Source organism: Podarcis liolepis (assembly GCF_965112155.1).
Source record: "Podarcis liolepis genome assembly, chromosome: 7".
Taxonomy (NCBI): domain Eukaryota; kingdom Metazoa; phylum Chordata; class Lepidosauria; order Squamata; family Lacertidae; genus Podarcis; species Podarcis liolepis.
In genome coordinates, this window is record NC_139561.1 from 16,731,647 (window position 1) to 16,749,675 (window position 18,029).

General features: G+C 46.9%; 1 protein-coding gene across 4 annotated transcripts; it reads right to left on the minus strand.

Annotated features, from left to right (window-relative positions):
- Positions 1-3,986: 3,986 nt before the first annotated feature.
- Positions 3,987-13,694, minus strand: UBIAD1 (UbiA prenyltransferase domain containing 1). 4 transcript variants are annotated; one of them, XM_083512704.1, is made up of 3 exons: positions 13,554-13,694; positions 8,206-8,770; positions 3,987-6,521 (listed from the first exon to the last, which is right to left on the minus strand). In XM_083512704.1, the coding sequence occupies exons 2-3, from the start codon at positions 8,726-8,728 to the stop codon at positions 6,034-6,036; spliced, it is 1,011 nt and encodes a 336-aa protein (XP_083368830.1). In that variant the 5' UTR covers positions 8,729-8,770; positions 13,554-13,694; the 3' UTR covers positions 3,987-6,033. The 4 variants fall into 4 exon arrangements, with proteins under 4 accessions (XP_083368830.1, XP_083368831.1, XP_083368832.1 ...); XM_083512705.1 differs by having other exon boundaries at positions 13,257-13,685; XM_083512706.1 differs by having other exon boundaries at positions 13,470-13,684.
- Positions 13,695-18,029: the final 4,335 nt, after the last annotated feature.

The following is an 18,029-nucleotide window of genomic DNA, read 5'->3' on the forward strand; positions in this document are numbered from 1 at the left end:
TGTTTGTGTGTTTTCCACAGGCATCTGGCTGGCCACTGTGGAAGCAATGCTCTTCTTATGTTCTTACGAACTTGGGTCCATTAATTCCAATGGGTCAACACTCTTGATGATGTTACAGTGGTACCTCGGGTTACATACGCTTCAGGTTACAGACTCCGCTAACCCAGAAATAATAGTTACAGTTACAGATAGGTAGCCGTGTTGGTCTGCCATAGTCAAAATAAAAAAGTTCCTTCCAGTAGCACCTTAAAGACCAACTAAGTTAGTTTTTGGTATGAGCTTTCATGTGCATGCACACTTCTTCAGATACACACACGCGCAGTGTATCTGAAGAAGTGTGCATGCACACGAAAGCTCATACCAAGAACTAACTTAGTTGGTCTTTAAGCTGCTACTGGAAGGAACTTTTTTATCCAGAAATAATACCTCGGGTTAAGAACTTTGCTTCAGGATGAGAACAGAAATCGTGCTCTGGCAGCGCAGCAGCAGCAGGAGGCCCCATTAGCTAAAGTGGTGCTTCAGGTTAAGAACAGTTTCAGGTTAAGAACAGACCTCCAGAACGAATTAAGTTCTTAACCCAAGGTACCACTGTACTAGTATTCGACTTCCACTAGGAAGGCCAGCAAATCGAATCCCTCATCAAGAGGCAAGACTTGGGTGCTTTGGAACGCCATCTCTTGGAAACTAAACACTATGCAGCTGGTGGTGTGGTCTTTGAGGGTGTGAGAAAACCAAGCAGGATTGAATGCCCAGAACCTAACAGGATTGAACTCACCCTGCACCAGCTGGTGGGAGGAGGGTATGATGGGTAGGGTTTGGGCTCATGCAAGAGGTCCACGCGCAGGAAACACTCGCGCACCTGGGCCAGAGAGGATTGAACTCCCTGGCCATCAGCTCTTGGCATGTCTGCATGCTCCTCAGAGGATGTTGTATATGGTAAGGTAAAGGACCCCGTCATGGTGTCCTACTGTGCCAGAAGCAGTTTAGTCCTGCTGGCCACATGAGCCGGAAAGCTGTCTGTGGACAAACGCTGGCTGCCTCGGCCTGAAGAGTGCTGCAACCCCATAGTTGCCTTTGACTGAGCGTAACCATCCAGGGGGACGCAGGTAGCGCTGTGGGTTAAACCACAGAGCCTAGGACTTGCTGATCAGAAGGTTGGTGGTTCGAATCCCTGCAACGGGGTGAGCTCCCGTACCTCGGTCCCTGCTCCTGCCAACCTAGCAGTTCGAAAGCACATCAAAAGTGCAAGTAAATAAATAGGCACCGCTCCGGTGGGAAGGTAAACGGCATTTCCGTGAGCTGCTCTGGTTCACCAGAAGTGGCTTAGTCATGCTGGCCACATGACCTGGAAGCTGTACGCCGGCTCCCTCGGCCAATAAAGCGAGATGAGCACCGCAACCCCATAGTCGGTCAAGACTGGACCTAATGGTCAGGGGTCCCTTTAACTTTACCTTTAACCATCCAGGGGTCCTTTCCCTTTACATTATGGGGTGCTGCAGTGGACCGTCTTATTCTCAGTGCTACTTAATATCTACACAAAGCAGCTGGGAGTGGCCATTGGCAGTTTCAGGGCAAGATGTCAACAGTATGCTGATGACACTCAGCTCTATTTCTCCATAGGATCTGAAATCAGGAGAGGCTTTGCAGTCTCCTTTTATTAATTAATTAATTTTATTTTAATTAATTAATTTTATAATGAATGATTTTAGAGTGTTGTTTGTGCTGTACTTTTGTACTGTTTTATTGTTGTTAGCCGCCCTGAACCCGGCTGGGGAGGGCGGGATATAAATAATAATTATTATTATTATTATTAATCCACTGCCTGAACGCAGTGGTGAAATGGACGAGGGAAAACAAGCTGAACTTGAATCCTGGAGGCACTCATGTGTTGGAGAAATTGATCAGCTGCGTACCATGGATGGGGTTGCACTGCCCCTGAAGGAGGAGGTTTGCAGTCTGGGGGTGTTTCTCTGTCACCGGAGGCTCAGGGGCTGGAAGTGCCTTTTAGCAACTGAGACGGGTTCTACTGCAAGCACTTAGCAATCATTTGCCATTATTTCTATGCAATTCCCCCCCATGCTTTGTTTACCAAGCAAAACTAAATCACACTGACTTAAACAAAATACCTTTTGAATTCGCAAGTCATGCTACGACATTTTAGCACAAATGTGGAATTCGAAAGCTGAAAAATTCAATGTGCCCCAATACGAGCTCGGCACCGGAAGAGCTGTAGAAAACGCCCAGGAAGAAAATATCCCGTGCAGTCGGCCCATAAAGCAGAGGCGTAAATAATTCCTCTGTTTCATACACGTAATTTGTGTTGACACAGGGAGTGTGGAAACCCCAGCCATTATGGCACTCATTACAGCGGGGTTAACTGAGCTGGTTTGCTGCAAAACCAGCAGGCCTGGTTGGAGCTCCCTTCCGGTTACGACAACTAAACCGCAGAGGCTTCCAGGCAGCTAACAGCTTCCCCGCGTGGAGTCACCATCCCTCTTGCCAAGGGTGAGGCAGGCTCAATTTGTGACATACCTGCCCTCCTGCTCTGGAACAAGAGCGAGCCAGCAGGACCCAGTAGGAGGAAGACTTGACTCAGCTTGCCCAACCCTGAATCCGTGGGATGGGAACCCAAGGCTTGAGCTGAAAGTGATCACTGATGAAATAGGGCAACGTAAGCAAGGAGCAGGGAAAGGAAAGGAGGGACAACCTTCAGCAGGAGGAGAGATGGAAGGAGAAAGCCCTCGACATATCGGGCCACAGCATGGTTCTGCAACAAACTACCCTAAACACCAGGACTTTTTTTCAGCTAGAACGAATATTCCAGCCTCTCTCAGGTGGGTGCCATTGCCAGTATAAGAGAATGAGGGAGGCGTTCATGGCAAGTTCTGGCACCTCTTTTTCTAGAAAAACAGCATTGCAAAACACCGCCCACAATCTGCTGTAGTTTTCAAGTTTATTTCAAAATAGTCACTCAAAGTCTTTTGGGCCTTCTTGACAATCTCCTGATCTCTTAGTAAGGTGTCATTCATCTTCCATCTCAACACCGCCCACAATCTGCTTCTGGTAGCTGTTAAAGTGAACACATCACCAGGGAAAGGCCATCACTAGGCTGAGACACCAGTGGCTTTCCAAACATACAAGGAAGATTCACCTACTAACCGCTCCCGAAATTTCCTAATAATGCAAATTCGTCATTTCGGGCTGCCAGCGGCCCCTCACCACCCCTTGTCAGCTGACATATTTTGGGTGTCTGCAGGCATGAACAATCCACGTGCAGCTTTTTCCTTTCAGCTACCTCCTTTCAGGCAGGGGATGGGAAATTTGCAGCTCTCCAGATTTGGTGGGACTACAAATCCCACTATCCGTGACTATTGCGGCTGATGGGAATTGGGAGTCCCAACAAGTCCGGCTGGACTACAGGTGAGCCATCCCTGTTTTAATCAGTCTTAATTAAAAAACAAACAAACCGAGCAGCCACTCATACAGAGGCACAACAGGGAGTTTTCTTTGGTGTTCCCAGCTCCCAGGGGCCTTTAGTCCAGGGATGAGAAACGGGTGGTCCGCCAGATGTTGCTCCCATCATCCCTGATCTGGCTGGGGCTTATGGGAGATGTAGTCCAAAAACTTCTGGAAGGTGTTGCAGGGTTCCCTTTAGGGAGTGCTGTAAAAAGGAGGGGAGTGGAGAACTCAGCTGCTGTTCAACTAAAGCTCTAACAAGCACCATTAGGAAGTGTAACACTCCAGAAATTTTTGCAGCCTGGTTTTTAAGGGGCCGTTTCTCCACCAGAGAGCACAAAAGAAAAAGGGACCCTGGTTCTCTTTTTTTAGGACCGTTTGTGATCCACCCTCAATACAAAACCGGTTGCCGTTTCAAGCCTCATCACCTGGATACATGGCAAAACAGCCAGATTTGCCCATTCTGCTCACCTTTCAAGGTCTCTGGCAAACAACATTTTTCTTAAGCCACAGGACGCCCAGTCTATGGCTTTAAAGTAAGATAAAAGTTTTGCTTTATTTTTCAAGAACAAACTCTTCCCAGGAAACAAACAGGAAAGAGGGGAGGAAGATCTTTTGGAGACCCTATCCCCAAGAGGCCCAACCTACTGACCACCCCCACCAACCTCAATAGGCTCAGCACATCACTAAAATTAGAAACATTGCAACCGTCAACACCCGGGCTTCCAAGCGCCGCTGTCGCCACCACTGGTCCCTTGAGCTTTTGGGCAGTGGTTAAAGTGGGGTACCTGTTAAATAAGGAGGATGCCTATTATAGAACCATATGGAGGATTTAATAATCATCATCAATATCCAAAGGGTAGATCCGTCTTGGCACCCATTTCTCTGGAGAAGAGAGAAAATGAACCAAGGATTTCTGTGTCATGGCGTCTGGAAGTCCTTCTGATGAGAGGTCTGGTGGAGCTCCACCTACAGGGATGCTAAGAGGATGGGGAAGACACTTCTTTCTTGATTCAGGCTGTGCATTTAAACATTGGTTTTCTATGCCGTTATATGCTTTTGGCCCTCCCCAAACAATTCTGAATCCAAACTGTTACTGAATTCCAACTAGGGCTGGGCGATATATATCATCCAAAACCAGTTTGAAGTCCATATCGTGCGATCCGTTTCATAAATTTTGACCTGGCAATATATCGCGAATTATGATGCGTGTGTGCTATGTAAAAATCAGTGTGGGGAAAACTGTGAAGTCAGCCAATGCCTTTACATAGCTCCATCTTTATTTCAGACATTGTGATATATCAGTAATATCGCAATGTTTAGCTGGTGATATGACACTGAAAACCAGATATCGCCAAAAATATTTTGGAGTAAAAATGATATGCAGCTGAAAATAAAATTTAAGGAACCAGGGGTGGGGGGAGAGGGAAGTCACAGGATTTGGAGAATCCCATTTTATGAATTTGATACTGTTTTTGTGTATATTTTTCTTTGTATTTCTTATTGTATTTGTTATTGTACGTGTTTTGTTTTTGTTATTTTTGTTGAAAATTATATATATGTGTGTGTGTGTGTGTGTGTGAGTGAGAGAGAGAGAGAACCAGATACCGCCCAACCCTAATTCCAACTTGCTGGGATGATAAGAGTTGGGAGTCCAACAGTTTTTGGATGGTCACTTGCCCTTACTGCCCCCTAACTCCTGACGTGTCTCTACCACGCCCAGATACCTCCATCATAACTCAGCGTTCTTTTAATGCAGCAATGGGCAACCTGTTGATGACCTGATGCTGATGGACCACAACTCCCATCATCAACTGGACCACACTGGCTGGGGCTGATGGGAGTTGCAGTTCAGTGACATTTGGGCACCTGCTTGGCAAAGGCTGCCTATCCTTTAGTGTTCCTTGAATTCCTTGCTCAGCTTACTTTCAGTTTCCACTAGCTCTGCAAAGTACGGCACATCCTTCCCTAGAAAGCCGGACAGTTTCTTTAAACATTTATTTTCCAACTTTTCGGGAGTGGTGGGAGAACAAACAAAACACTGGGGGTTAAGCTTTAATATCTCTTTCCACAACCCCCCCCCCCCCATAAAAGAAAATACTTTTGCAGCATCTTTACAGAGGGATCCCATGAGCAGGACTGCTGCAACTCCAGGTCACGGCCTGGCCACCTAAACCATTAAGACAAAAAAAATAATTAAAAAGCTCAATTGAGAGACCTCTTATTCTTGTTCTCTGAGAAAAATAACCCCACAAGCACTGCCCAGGCAGCAGAGGCTTGTGCCCACCGATACAGGTGTGGCAGAAGGCAGAGAGGCCCCCGAGAAGGTGGGGCCAGAGAGAACGACAGGTAGAACCAGCCAATCCCAGCTTTGCCCCCATCCTCCTCCTCTTCCTCCATACTGAGTTCTATAATGGCAATACTGAGACTAAGGAGGAGGAGGAAGCCGATAGCCAGGACCACCACCCTGGACTGGTGGGGCAGCGGCCCCTCTCGCCTCAGCCTCCATTGCACCTAGTTCTCAAGGGAGAACCCGGAGTTTCCAGCCATGGTCACCTCCACAGAACTCCCCCCCCACTAGAGCTTTGGAAGGGCCCCCGGGGGCGCCGAGAGGATGGCGAAGACGTAGAAGAGTCCCAGCAAGAGGTTGAGCTTGGCTGTCCTTTGGGGGAGCTTGACGAAGCTCTGGCTGCGGAACTGCCTCTCCAGGGAGAAGGCCATGGGGATTGTGAGGAGCGGGAGGGCCATCGTGATGGTGTAGCGGGTAGCCAGGACGCAGAAGACCAGGTAAGGCAAGAAGAGGAGGGCGTTGTACAGGAAGTAGGAGAACGTCGGCCCAATGAGGATGGCCAGGGTGACGATGCCGGCCTGCCGGTCCGACTCCATGTCCCGGGTGTTGTTGCTGTGCAGGATGGCCTCGGTGCTCAGGGCCAGCGGGACGGCGTAGAGCAAGGGCGAGACCGACAGGTAGCCCACCTGCACGGCGTAGGCGAACATCACGGCCAGCGGCCCAAAGGTGATGAGGATCACCACGTCGCCCAGTGCCACGTACTTGAAGCCAATGCCTGCAGTCACGACAGAACAGAATGACAGAGGAGGCAGCGAAGGTGTAGCGGTTAGAGCGGCAGGCCGGGACCAGGGTTCGAATCCCCTCCCTTCTCCCCTCCCCATGCCATTAAGCTCTTTGGGTGAGCACAGGCCAGGCACAGCCTCTCTCAACGTAGCCTAACTCACAGAGTGGTTGTGGGGATTAAATGAGAAGAACCACATGCACCACCTTGAGCTCCTGGGGGAGAGGGAGGGATATAAATGCAATAAATAATACTATCATAATGAGAGCCCGACAAGATCAGGGCGAAGGCAACCTGATCTCATGGTGGCCAATCAGGTGGTCCCATCATGGGAACGCCACAAGCCAGACCCATGTGCAACAGCGCTCTCCCTGCTACTGATTCCTAGAAACTGTTGCTCGCAGACCTGTGGCCTTCAATAGTGGAAGCAGAGCATAGCCGTTGTGGCTAGTGAGCACCGACAGCCTTATCACCCCTGAACTGAAGACCCAGGAGGGTGGAAGTCTTAAACTTACAAAAGACCTTCTGCGGCTCAGAGACCCCAGATATTAATAGAGTCGATTAACTCTTATGTAACAAACATACAAACAAACAAAAACACCACCCCACAATTATCATATATAAATGTTCCTTAGCAGCAAACCAGTTGGATACGCAGTTATGAAAGGAGGAATGGAAAAAAGAATTGGGGGTCTCAGTCACAACCAAGCAATTGTGTTAAGTTCTATAACAAGGGTGTCTCTGGACCTCAAATTAAGACTCATAGAACAAAATATAATTTTTAGAACTCCATTGCACTCATTTATGAAAGGATTATCTAAGACATCTAGCTGCTGGGGATGTAACAGGGATAATGCTTCTCTAAAACATATGTTTGCAAAATGCCCTATATTGATAATTTTTTGGCAGAAGGCAACATAGATGATCAACACGGCAAAAATCACAATGCAGGGGAAACTGTGAAGCCGATGCCTCTGCGTAACTCCATGCTTATTTCAGTCACAGTGATATATTGGTATCTCACCATGTTTAGCTGGTGATATATCGCAATATTGAAAACGAGTTATTGCCCAGCCCTAAACCCAAAACACAGAATTCTGGCGCAGAACCCCTGTCGCCTCAGCTACTGAACCTGGCTAGGGCTGGACGATATACTGATATATTGTCCAAAACCAGTTTGAAGTCCATATTGTGAAATCGGTTTCATAACTTTTTACCTGGCAATATATCACGAATTGTGGGTGTGGGTGCTATGCAAAAATCACAATGTGGGGAAAACTGCGAAGGCAGCCAATGCTTCTCTCGATTGCTGCAGCCACTGTTAACTCTGCCGGCTGAGCTCTCCCCTGCCTCATGCATGGGGCAGCGAAGCAAAGAAGCAGATGCCAGCTAAAACCACGATGCAGGAAAAACCATGAAGCCAGCCAATGCTCCATCCTTATTTCAGACATTGTGATATATCGGTATATCACCATGTTTAGCTTGTGATATATAACAATGTTGAAAACCAGATATTGCCCAGCTCTTCTTAAATAGCCTACACCTTAAGTTTGGTGCCCTTCAAAAGCTTTGGACTCTCGCATCCCAGGGATTTGGGAGCCCCTGGAGGGCCCCACGTTGGAGGGAAAGATGCTCTGCAACAAGAAAAGGTCTGCGGGTGTTGGTGAGGATTCCTTACCTCCAGTATAGAGAAAGGAGCTAGAGAGCCCTCCGAAGTAGATCAGGGCCAGGTGCTCCAGCTTGAGGGTAGAGAGGCAATAGAGGCAGGCCGCAGATATGCAGCCGAGGGTGTACAAGAAGACCCCGAATCTGACCACGTCCTGGGGCTCCAATATCCGGTCCACCAGGGTCCGGTCGTCGCTCTTCTTGTGATCGATCCCCTTGGAGAAGTCGTAGTAGGTGTTCACGAGGTTCCCGGCCCCGTGGACAGCCAAGACGGTCACTGCGCTGCCGACCAGGAGCCCAGGGTCCAAAGTCCCCAGGGAGCGGTAGGCGAGAGCGCTGCCTAGGGCCACCGGGGTGAGGGAAGCGCTGAAGCTCCAGGGGCGGAGGGCCAGGACATAAGAGGCGCACTTGTGCTGCCAGGTGCTGGGCAGGCTCTTCGGGCTGCCCAGCAGCGCCGCCCCTTGATCTTCCGGCTCGCTCTCCTGGTTGTTTTCACTGACAATGTTGATCTTTTCCATCTCATCTTCTGCCTCCATTGTTCAAACAGGCTGATGCAACGCCAGGTGTCAGAAGTGAACCTGAAAAGGGGAAAGGAAGAAGAGAAATTTGTGTGGTGGTCCATTAAATCTGAGGAAAACCTGGACCTTACCCCTTTCACAATAGCCTTCGCCTCCTCTTTAGGGGAGTTATTTCCTTGACAGAGAGAATAATAATAATAATAATTTATTATTTATACCCCGCCCATCTGGCTGGGCCTCCCCAGCCACTCTGGGCGGCTTCCATAAAAACCCCAAAATACAGTAAAATATCACACATTAAAAACTTCCCTGAACAGGGCTGCCTTAAGATGTCTTCTGAATGTCAGGTAGTAGTTTAACGCTTTGAAATCTGCTGGAAGGGCGTTCCACAGGGCGGGCGCCACTACCGAGAAGGCCCTCTGCCTGGTTCCCTGTAGCTTTGCTTCTCACAATGAGGGAACCACCAGAAGGCCCTCGGCGCTGGACCTCAGCGTCCGGGCAGAATGATGGGGGTGGAGACGCTCCTTCAGGTATACTGGACCGAGGCCGTTTAGGGCTTTAAAGGTCAGCACCAACACTTTGAATTGTGCTCCTCTCTAGAACTGTGTAACACAAGGGGTGGGGAGGCCTCAGGACTCAAGGAACTAATTTGTCCACTCCTCTCTGGCCCCTGGGACTCTCTACCCATCCCCAACATTTCCCGTTTTAAAAAATGTAGCTAAGTTGGGGAAAGAGCTCCGGCTTGAGATTTTGCAGAATGATCCAGCAACAGGCTGACTCACAATGCTGAATCAGGTCTTTATAGTTCTTTTATGGGACTCCTATGACTTAGTTCAGCCATCTGATGCCCTTCGGATGCTTTTGGTTACTGGCTGGGATTATTATTTATGAAATCTGTACGCTGCCCTTCATCCGAAGACCACAGAGCAGTTCACAACACAAAATGGGACTGGTGGGAGTTGTAGTCCAAAATATCTGGAGGGTTGCAGGTTTATCTAATAAAATTTCAACAGGTGCACCCCCCCCATACCCTGTCAAGGACATTGAATTACAGAATCATAGGACTGTAAAGTTGGAAAGGCCCCAAAGGGGCATCGACTCCAATCCCCTGCAACTCAGGGGCCATCTAACCTCTGTTTAAAAACCTCCAACTAAGGAGAGCCTGACACTTTCAAAGATTTCAGGTTTGATTTAGTTTACTGATTAAAAGATTTTCACAATAGCCATTGCTTAAACCACCTTCCAGCCATTTTTTTTTTAAAAAAAATAATCCACATTTTCCACTGTGCTCCAAGCGATTCAGAGAAGGCAAACGTTCTGCAATAGCACAGGGCACACTGGTCCCTGTCAAAACCACATAGGACACGCCATAACAGAACATAAATATAGTCAAAAAAAACACCCAAATTGAAACCAAGGAACAAAGCCTCCCTTCCCTTCACCAGTGTGGTGTAGCCAAAAAACATTTGGAGGTCATAAGGCTGATGAAACTTGCCTTTAAAATGAGCACTGAATTAAAGCACGGGGATTAATCAGGAGCGGACTGAAATAAAACAATGTGTGATGGGCATTTGAAGCATTCCTTGCCCAACTTCCACCTGTCACCCTGTTGTTTTCCTTGAAAGTCTGCCTTAAGCCTTTACAAGCCAAGGAAGTCCCTGTGATCTGTCGGAGAGTTTCTGAGGTCTCTAAAATGTCAGAAGCCCACAATAATTCACAGCAGGCATTTCAGCAATAAGTTTTAAAGCAACACTTTTTAATGACCTCTCTTTAGTGGTTTTTGTACAGTGGTACCTCGCAAGACGAATGCCTTGCAAGGCGAAAAACGCGCAAGACGAAAGAGTTTTCCGTTTTTTGAGTCGTTCCGCAAGACTAATTTCCCTATGGGCTTGCTTTGCAAGACGAAACGTCTTGCGAGTTCTTGCGAGTTTGTTTCCTTTTTCTTAAAGCCGCTAAGCCGTTAATAGCCGCTAAGCCGCTAATAGCCGTGCTTCGCAAGACGAAAAAACCGCAAGACGAAGAGACTTGCAGAACGGATTAATTTCGTCTTGCGAGGCACCACTGTATTGTTTTTAAACTTATTCTAAGTTATTTTAAAATGCATGATTGTAGAACTTACTGAGATTAATTTATTTATCTAATATTTTTACATACCCCCTTAACAACAAGACAATCTCCAAGTGGTTTACAAAAATAACAAACAGAATATGTACTGGACAGATAAGTAATGAAAGCATCAACCAGCACTTCAGACAAGTTTGATCCGGAACTGGTTAAACATTCAAACCATATATTTATTAAAGGTGACTAACAGAAAAGACATTTTACACCCTTATGGCAATATGGAAGCTAGAACAGTTTGCCTGTTCAACATTCAACATTCCTGTTTCATTAACCCCTGTAATAAATACAAAAGCAAACCAAAAACAAGCAAACCAAAAACTGGATAAACACAATGTACTATAATAGACTTCTTCTTCTTTTTTGCTATTCTAAAGCTGTTTTAAACAGCTTTCAATATTGAACTCCGATGTTAAATGCTGGGTGCTAATAATAGCAATAACAATAATTATGCCAGTGTGGTTGCAGATTCAGACTATGACTTGGGTTCGAATCCCTATGATGAAGCTCACAAATGTAGACTGTGGGCTCTCGGCCTAACCTACCTCACAGGGTTGTTGTGAAGATGAAATGGGAGAGGGGGAGTGGGGGGGGGAAGAAAGGTGGCATATAAATGTAATTGTTTTTGGCGTCTACCTGCCTCAAGAGACAATAGGGTCCGACTCTACAGTCGGTGGAGGGTGGGGAGTTAAGTCAAATCCCTGGGTGAAATGATCTCCCCGGCAGACCCATAGCTATGTCTTTGTGTGTCTGTGTGTGTGAGCCAGGTTTTTTTTTTGCCCCAAATGAAGCCTCCAGAGGGGCACCATTGAGGTGGGGGTACACAATTTTTGTGTGTGTGTGTGTGTGTGTGTGTGTGTGTGTGTGTGTGTCAAACTGGGTCTTTTGAGTATGATTCTGCCCCTGCTCTCCAGACAGAAAAATCTAAATATACAATCTGTTACTACATTGGGAAACAAAAGACGAGCTTCTCAAAGCCTCTATGACACACTGGGCAATAGATAAAGGACATAATATAGATTTAATCTCTGGGAAAAGCTTTGGAAGAGCGATCTGAAGTTTACAGTTTGTTATTCCTTGGAGGAGAACTAGCTGAAAATGATTCACAGATGGTGTGTAACTCCGAGTGGGCTTGCTAAGATGTATAAGACTGAATCAGATAAGTGCTGGAGGTGCAATGAGACTGAGGGTATGCTCTGTCATATGTGGTGGATCGGTAAAAGGGTAAAAGAGTATTGGGAAATAATTTATAATGAATTGAAAAAAATGTTTAAAAGTTCCCAAAAACCCCAGAGTCCTTTCTGTTTGGGATAATTCTGACGGAAATTCCCAGGTGTCAAAAAAGGTTATTTATGTATGCCACTACGGCAGCCTGTGTTTTGTTAGCCCAAAAATGGAAAATGAGCAAAGTCCCAACTAAAAAAGAATAGCAACTTAAACTGATGGAATATGCGCAGCTTGCGGACCTAACATATAGAATAAGAGAACAAGAACATGCGTTTAAAAAAGACTGGAAAATGTTAATTGAATATATGGGGGGAAATGGTGTACACTGAAAATGTGGACAGTATTAAGATAAATTCAACAGTGTAAATAAGTTTTGATGGATGTAATAATGGAATATTGAATGGTTTGGTTTATATGAAATATGCAGGGATTTATGTTATGCAAAATGTACCACGCAAAGAGAAGGGGGGAAGTCATTGACATTTTAAGGTTGTTTAAATGAATATTCTAAAATGCAAAACATAATATTTAATAGAAAAAATGTGGGGGGAAATCAAAATATAGGATATATAAAAGTAACATATATAGCCAAACTGGGTCATTGAGTCTGGTTCTGCTCCTGCTCTCTGGACAGAAAAATCAAAATACAGGATATATAAAAGTAACATATACAGTGGTACCTCAGGTTAAGTACTTAATTCGTTCCAGAGGTCTGTACTTAACCTGAAACTGTTCTTAACCTGAAGCACCACTTTAGCTAATGGGGCCTCCTGCTGCTGCTGTGCCGCCGGAGCCCGATTTCTGTTCTCATCCTGAAGCAAAGTTCTTAACCTGAGGTACTATTTCTGGGTTAGCGGAGTCTGTAACCTGAAGCTTCTGTAACCTGAAGCATCTGTAACCCAAGGTACCACTGTATAGCCAAACTGGGTCACTGAGTCTGGTTCTGCCCCTGCTCTCCAAAGAGAAAAATCAAAATACTGCACAGGATATATAAAAGTAACATATATAGCCAAACTGGGTCACTGAGTCTGGTTCTGCCCCTGCTCTCCGGACAGAAAAATCAAAATGCAGGATATATAAAAGTAACATATGTAGTCAAACTGGGTTTTTTGAGCCCCTGCTCTCCAGATAGATAAGTCAAAATGTAGGATATATAAAAGTAAGATATACGTTACAACCAAGGGAATGAATTCCATACCGGTCACGCAAGCCCTACCCCGCCTTGTCCCCTTCTGCCGTCCGAGGAGGTGGAGAGACGCCGAAGCCCCGCTTGCCCGCCGCCGCCTCCTCCTCCCGCGAGCCTTGAGGAAGCCGGGCCACTTCGAGCCCAGAAGAAAGGCGAGGCCCTCGGCCCGGCCCCTCCCCAGTCTCCTGCCTCCGCGGGGCGGCAGCCTCCGCAGCAGCGTCCTACCCTGCAGGGGTGGCGGGGCGCAGGCGAAGTCCGGGCGGGAGGAAGCCGGAAGGGGGGGGGAACCTCTCCCCGCTCAGGACTCACCCTGCGCCCAGAGAAGGCGGCTCCCGAGCAGCCCCAGCTCCCCCGACGCCTCCGCCGACTCCGGCTCGCCTCTGCCATCGGCCGGTCCACTCCCTTCTCCTCGCCCCCGCCGACGGGCGCCCAAAGCGCGTGCGCTTCCGAAAGCGGCCCGGCCGGAAACAGAACTCCCTCGGAGTCAAAGGTTCCGACCCGGGGAGGCCGGCGAGCTGAACGCCCGCGTGTCGGGTGTCTGTTTGCTTGCTTGCTTATTTGGTTTTCCTGGGGCGGGTTATTCACGCCAGATTCTTCCTGGAACACACACACACACACATATATACATACACACACATTCACTATATATACATTCACTATATTCACACACACATATATAGTATATATATACATACATACATACATTTATATATATACACACACACGTCCTATACACACACACACACAGTATATACATACACTACACACAAACACACTATACACACTATATATCATAGCTGTCAACTTTTCCCTTTTTTAAAGGGAAATTCCCTTATTCCGAATAGGATTCTTTGCAAGAAAAGGGGAAAGTTGACAGCTATGCTATATATATACAGCCATACCTCGGGTTACAGACGCTTAAGGTTGTCTTTTTGGGGGTTACAGACCCGCCGAAACCCAGAAATACCGGAACGGGTTACTTCTGGGTCTCGGCTGTTGCGCAGAAGCACTAAATCGTGCTTTGCGCATGTGCAGAAGCACTGGATCGCAACCTGCGCGTGCGCAGACGTGGTGCTGCGGGTTGCGAACGTGCCTCCCGCACGGATCACGTTCGCAACCCGAGGTCTGACTACACCAAACTGGGTGTCATCCTGGCTTCAGATTGCGTTTTCATTGACGGCTGTGTGGCATTTGTAGTGGGGAGACACTGCACACCCCTCGCTTGTTCATACGTTGAAATGGCAAGGTGGTACAGCCCTGCCAAAAGGGACTGTACCAGTTCAGTTGAAACTTAGGAGTCATTTAAAAAAAATATTAAAAATTTCTGAGTTTGCAAAAATACTTGCATCGTCTCTTTTTTAAAGATGTGTTTTCTACAGATCAGTTTCATTCATTGTGAGACATTGGCGTTGCATACAGTGTTAGGTTAGGAAGAAAAGAGGGGGAAAGAAGGGGAGGGGGGACTTAGGAGTCATTTATTGGAAAGCACACATTTATGGGCTATACCTCCCATACATGGAAAATCACACCCACACAAAAAAACCAACAGGCTGGAAAGAAGGCTTGGGATCATCCTTTTCACGGAGGGTGCAATTTGCCGACAATTCTCTTCCCACCCCCAAAAAGGAGGCAGTGTACTTTTATTCATTCATGTTATTTATTAGTTTACAGTGTTTATGGGCCAGACTGCATAGCAGAGAGATCTCCAGGACTGGGTCGCCTCACTTATGCTCTCTCTTCCACGAATATCTCTTGCAATAGTCAGGTGAAAAGTCTCTGCAAGGCAAGGATGCTGAACTTGCGGCACTGCAGAGATTGCTCCCATCTCATCCATGGACTTTGGCTGTGCTGGTTGGGACTGACGGGCGTTGTACACCAGCAGGATCTGGAGGGCGACAGATGTTCCTCTGACTCGAGAGATGTCAAAAAGAAAAGTCATATAGGGATCCTGGCGCTATCCTTGGCACATGTGACAATAAATGTCAACTGTGTAAAACGGGTCAGCAAACTTTTTCAGCAGGGGGCTGGTCCACTGTCCCTCAAACTTTTTTGGGGGGGCAGACTATTATTTGGAAAGAAAAAAAAAGAATGAATTCCTATGCCCCTCAAATAACCCAGAGATGCATTTTAAATAAAAGCACACATTCTACTCATGTAAAAACACGCTGATTCCCAGACCATCCGTGGGCCGGATTTAGAAGGCGATCTGGCCCCCAGGCCTTAGCTTACCTACCCATGGTGTAAAACAATCCTTGATCATTGGTCACACTGGCGTCCAACAACCACTTTGTTGTTTAGTCGTTTAGTCGTGTCCTACTCTTCGTGACCCCATGGACCAGAGCACGCCAGGCACTCCTGTCTTCCACTGCCTCCCGCAGTTTGGTCAAACTCATGCTGGTAGCTTCGAGAACACTATCCAACCATCTCGTCCTCTGTCGTCCCCTTCTCCTTGTGCCCTCCATCTTTCCCAACATCAGGGTCTTTTCCAGGGAGTCTTCTCTTCTCGTGAGGTGGCCAAAGTATTGGAGTGAGTCTCAGCTTCAGGATCTGTCCTTCCAGTGAGCACTCAGGGCTGATTTCCTTCCAACAACCACTAGAGGGGTGCAATTCCCCAATCCTGTTGTATCTGGGATGAGGCGCACAGGAATGCGGCAGTAGAGAGATGCTCGCTCTCTGCCTCCAGCGGTCGCTGTCCCCATTGGCCGCTTCCATGCATTTCCTTACAATTCAGAAATGTGGTTTTCCTCCTTCGTTTCATCGTGGAATTCAGCACACACGCCCCTTAACGATGGCTGCATGGGTGGATAAGAATAGAAAGCGATAGGCTGAGTAAACTGGCGTAGCCTCCACCTGCCTGCCACAATCCATCTTGTGCATTTGGGCTGTTCAAATGTTATAAGAATTTTAAGCTCTTTTATATTTAAAATAGGTAAAGGTAAAGGGACCCTTGACCATTAGGTCCAGTCGCGGACGGCTCTGGGGTTGCAGTGCTCATCTCGCTTTATTGGCTGAGGGAGCCGGCGTACAACTTCCGGGTCATGTGGCTAGCATGACTAAGCCACTTCTGGCGAACCAGAGCAGTGCACGGAAACACCATTTACCTTTCCGCCGGAGCGGAAACTATCTACTTGCACTTTGACGTATTTTCGAACTGCTAGGTTGGCAGGAGCAGGGACCGAGCAATGGCAGCTCACCCCGTCGCGGGGATGTGAATCGCCGACCTTCTGATCGGCAAGTCCTAGGCTTTGTAGTTTAACCCACAGCGCCACCCACATCCCATATATAAAATAGATGTTCATAAATGTACCAAGGAAACACGTACAAATATGTAATCCGACCTAGCAGACAAGAGGAAAAAACCAACACACTCAGATTTCTGTTGTAGTCCGCCCCTTCTGTGATGTACGTATGATGTTTCTGGAAGTGGTCTTGAGCTCCAGGGTGGGCAATCTCAAAGTCTATATAAGGGCTTGCACACCTTTGTCCTGGGTCTTCCTCCTCTCTTCTGCGTGTGGGGGGAACACCCTGTTGCAACAGCTTTAATAAAGACCAGGCATATAGCCGCTTTGCTTTTGTATATCCTGGTCTGGTCTCTGTTCATTTCCCGACCGGTTTGAGCCTTAAAAAGTACGCTCTCTCCGAAGGTCCAGTCTTCCTTAAGAAGCTGAACCCCTTGAAGGGACCCCATTTTTATTCTTATTTCATCAAACATCCTTGGACAGAGGAGGAAAGAGAGTTAATGGAAGGCCAGCAGCGCCGTTACTTGGAAGCAAGCCCCACTGACTTCTGTGAGACTTACTTGAGAGTAAACAGAAGGCAGCTCAGCGCAGGAATCATTTGAAAGCTTGCAATGGAGAACTTTAAATGTGCAGTGCTATGCAGCTGGTCCCATCGCCTCCTGTCAAACAGAAGGGGAAGAAATGGAGGCAGTGAGAGATTTTACTTTCTTGGGCTCCATGATCACTGCAGATGGTGACAGCAGTCACGAAATTAAAAGACGCCTGCTTCTTTCGAAACTAGAGACAGAATTGTTAGAACCAAAGACCAAGGTACTTTCGAGAATGTACAACTTGCTGCTTAAATGGAACACTCAGGATGAGACAGTCAAATCAGCAATGATAAAATGGGCTCAGGATATTGGGTACAATATCATGTTTGAGGACTGGGAAAGGTTATGGACCACCGGTATGAAATTCACGGCATGTAATGCCCTGAAAGAGAATATTATGAAAATGATATACAGGTGGTACATGACCCCAGTCAAGCTTGCTAAGATATATCATTTGTCTGATAATAAATGTTGGAAATGTAAGGAGGCTGAAGGGACATTCTTTCACCTCTGGTGGACTTGCCCAAAAGTGAAGGCCTTCTGGGAAATGATTTATAATGAGTTAAAAAAGGTGTTTAAATACACCTTTCCTAAGAAACCAGAGGCCTTCCTCCTGGGCATTGTTGGCCAGAAGGTGTTAAATAAGGACAGAACCTTCTTTATGTATGCAACCACAGCAGCAAGAATCCTCATCGCAAAACATTGGAAGACTCAAGATTTACCCACACTGGAAGAGTGGCAGACGCAATTGATGGACTACATGGAACTGGCTGAAATGACTGGCAGGATCCGAGATTTGGGAGAAGAAGCAGTGGAGGAGGATTGGAAAAAATTTAAATATTATTTACAAAAATTTTATAAGTTATATGAATGTTAAGTATTCGCATGAATAGGGAAATTTAGCTTCAGCAATAAGACTAAGACATGGTAAATTAAGCTATATTAATGAAAGGACT

Excerpts from the sequence above, each read along its gene's own strand:
- UBIAD1 (XM_083512704.1), bottom strand. The coding sequence starts at position 8,728 with ATGGAGGCAGAAGATGAGATGGAAAAGATCAACATTGTCAGTGAAAAC. Across the intron at positions 6,522-8,205 it reads CTCCTTTCTCTATACTGGAG|GCATTGGCTTCAAGTACGTG; the intron begins GTAAGGAATCCT and ends TCGTGACTGCAG.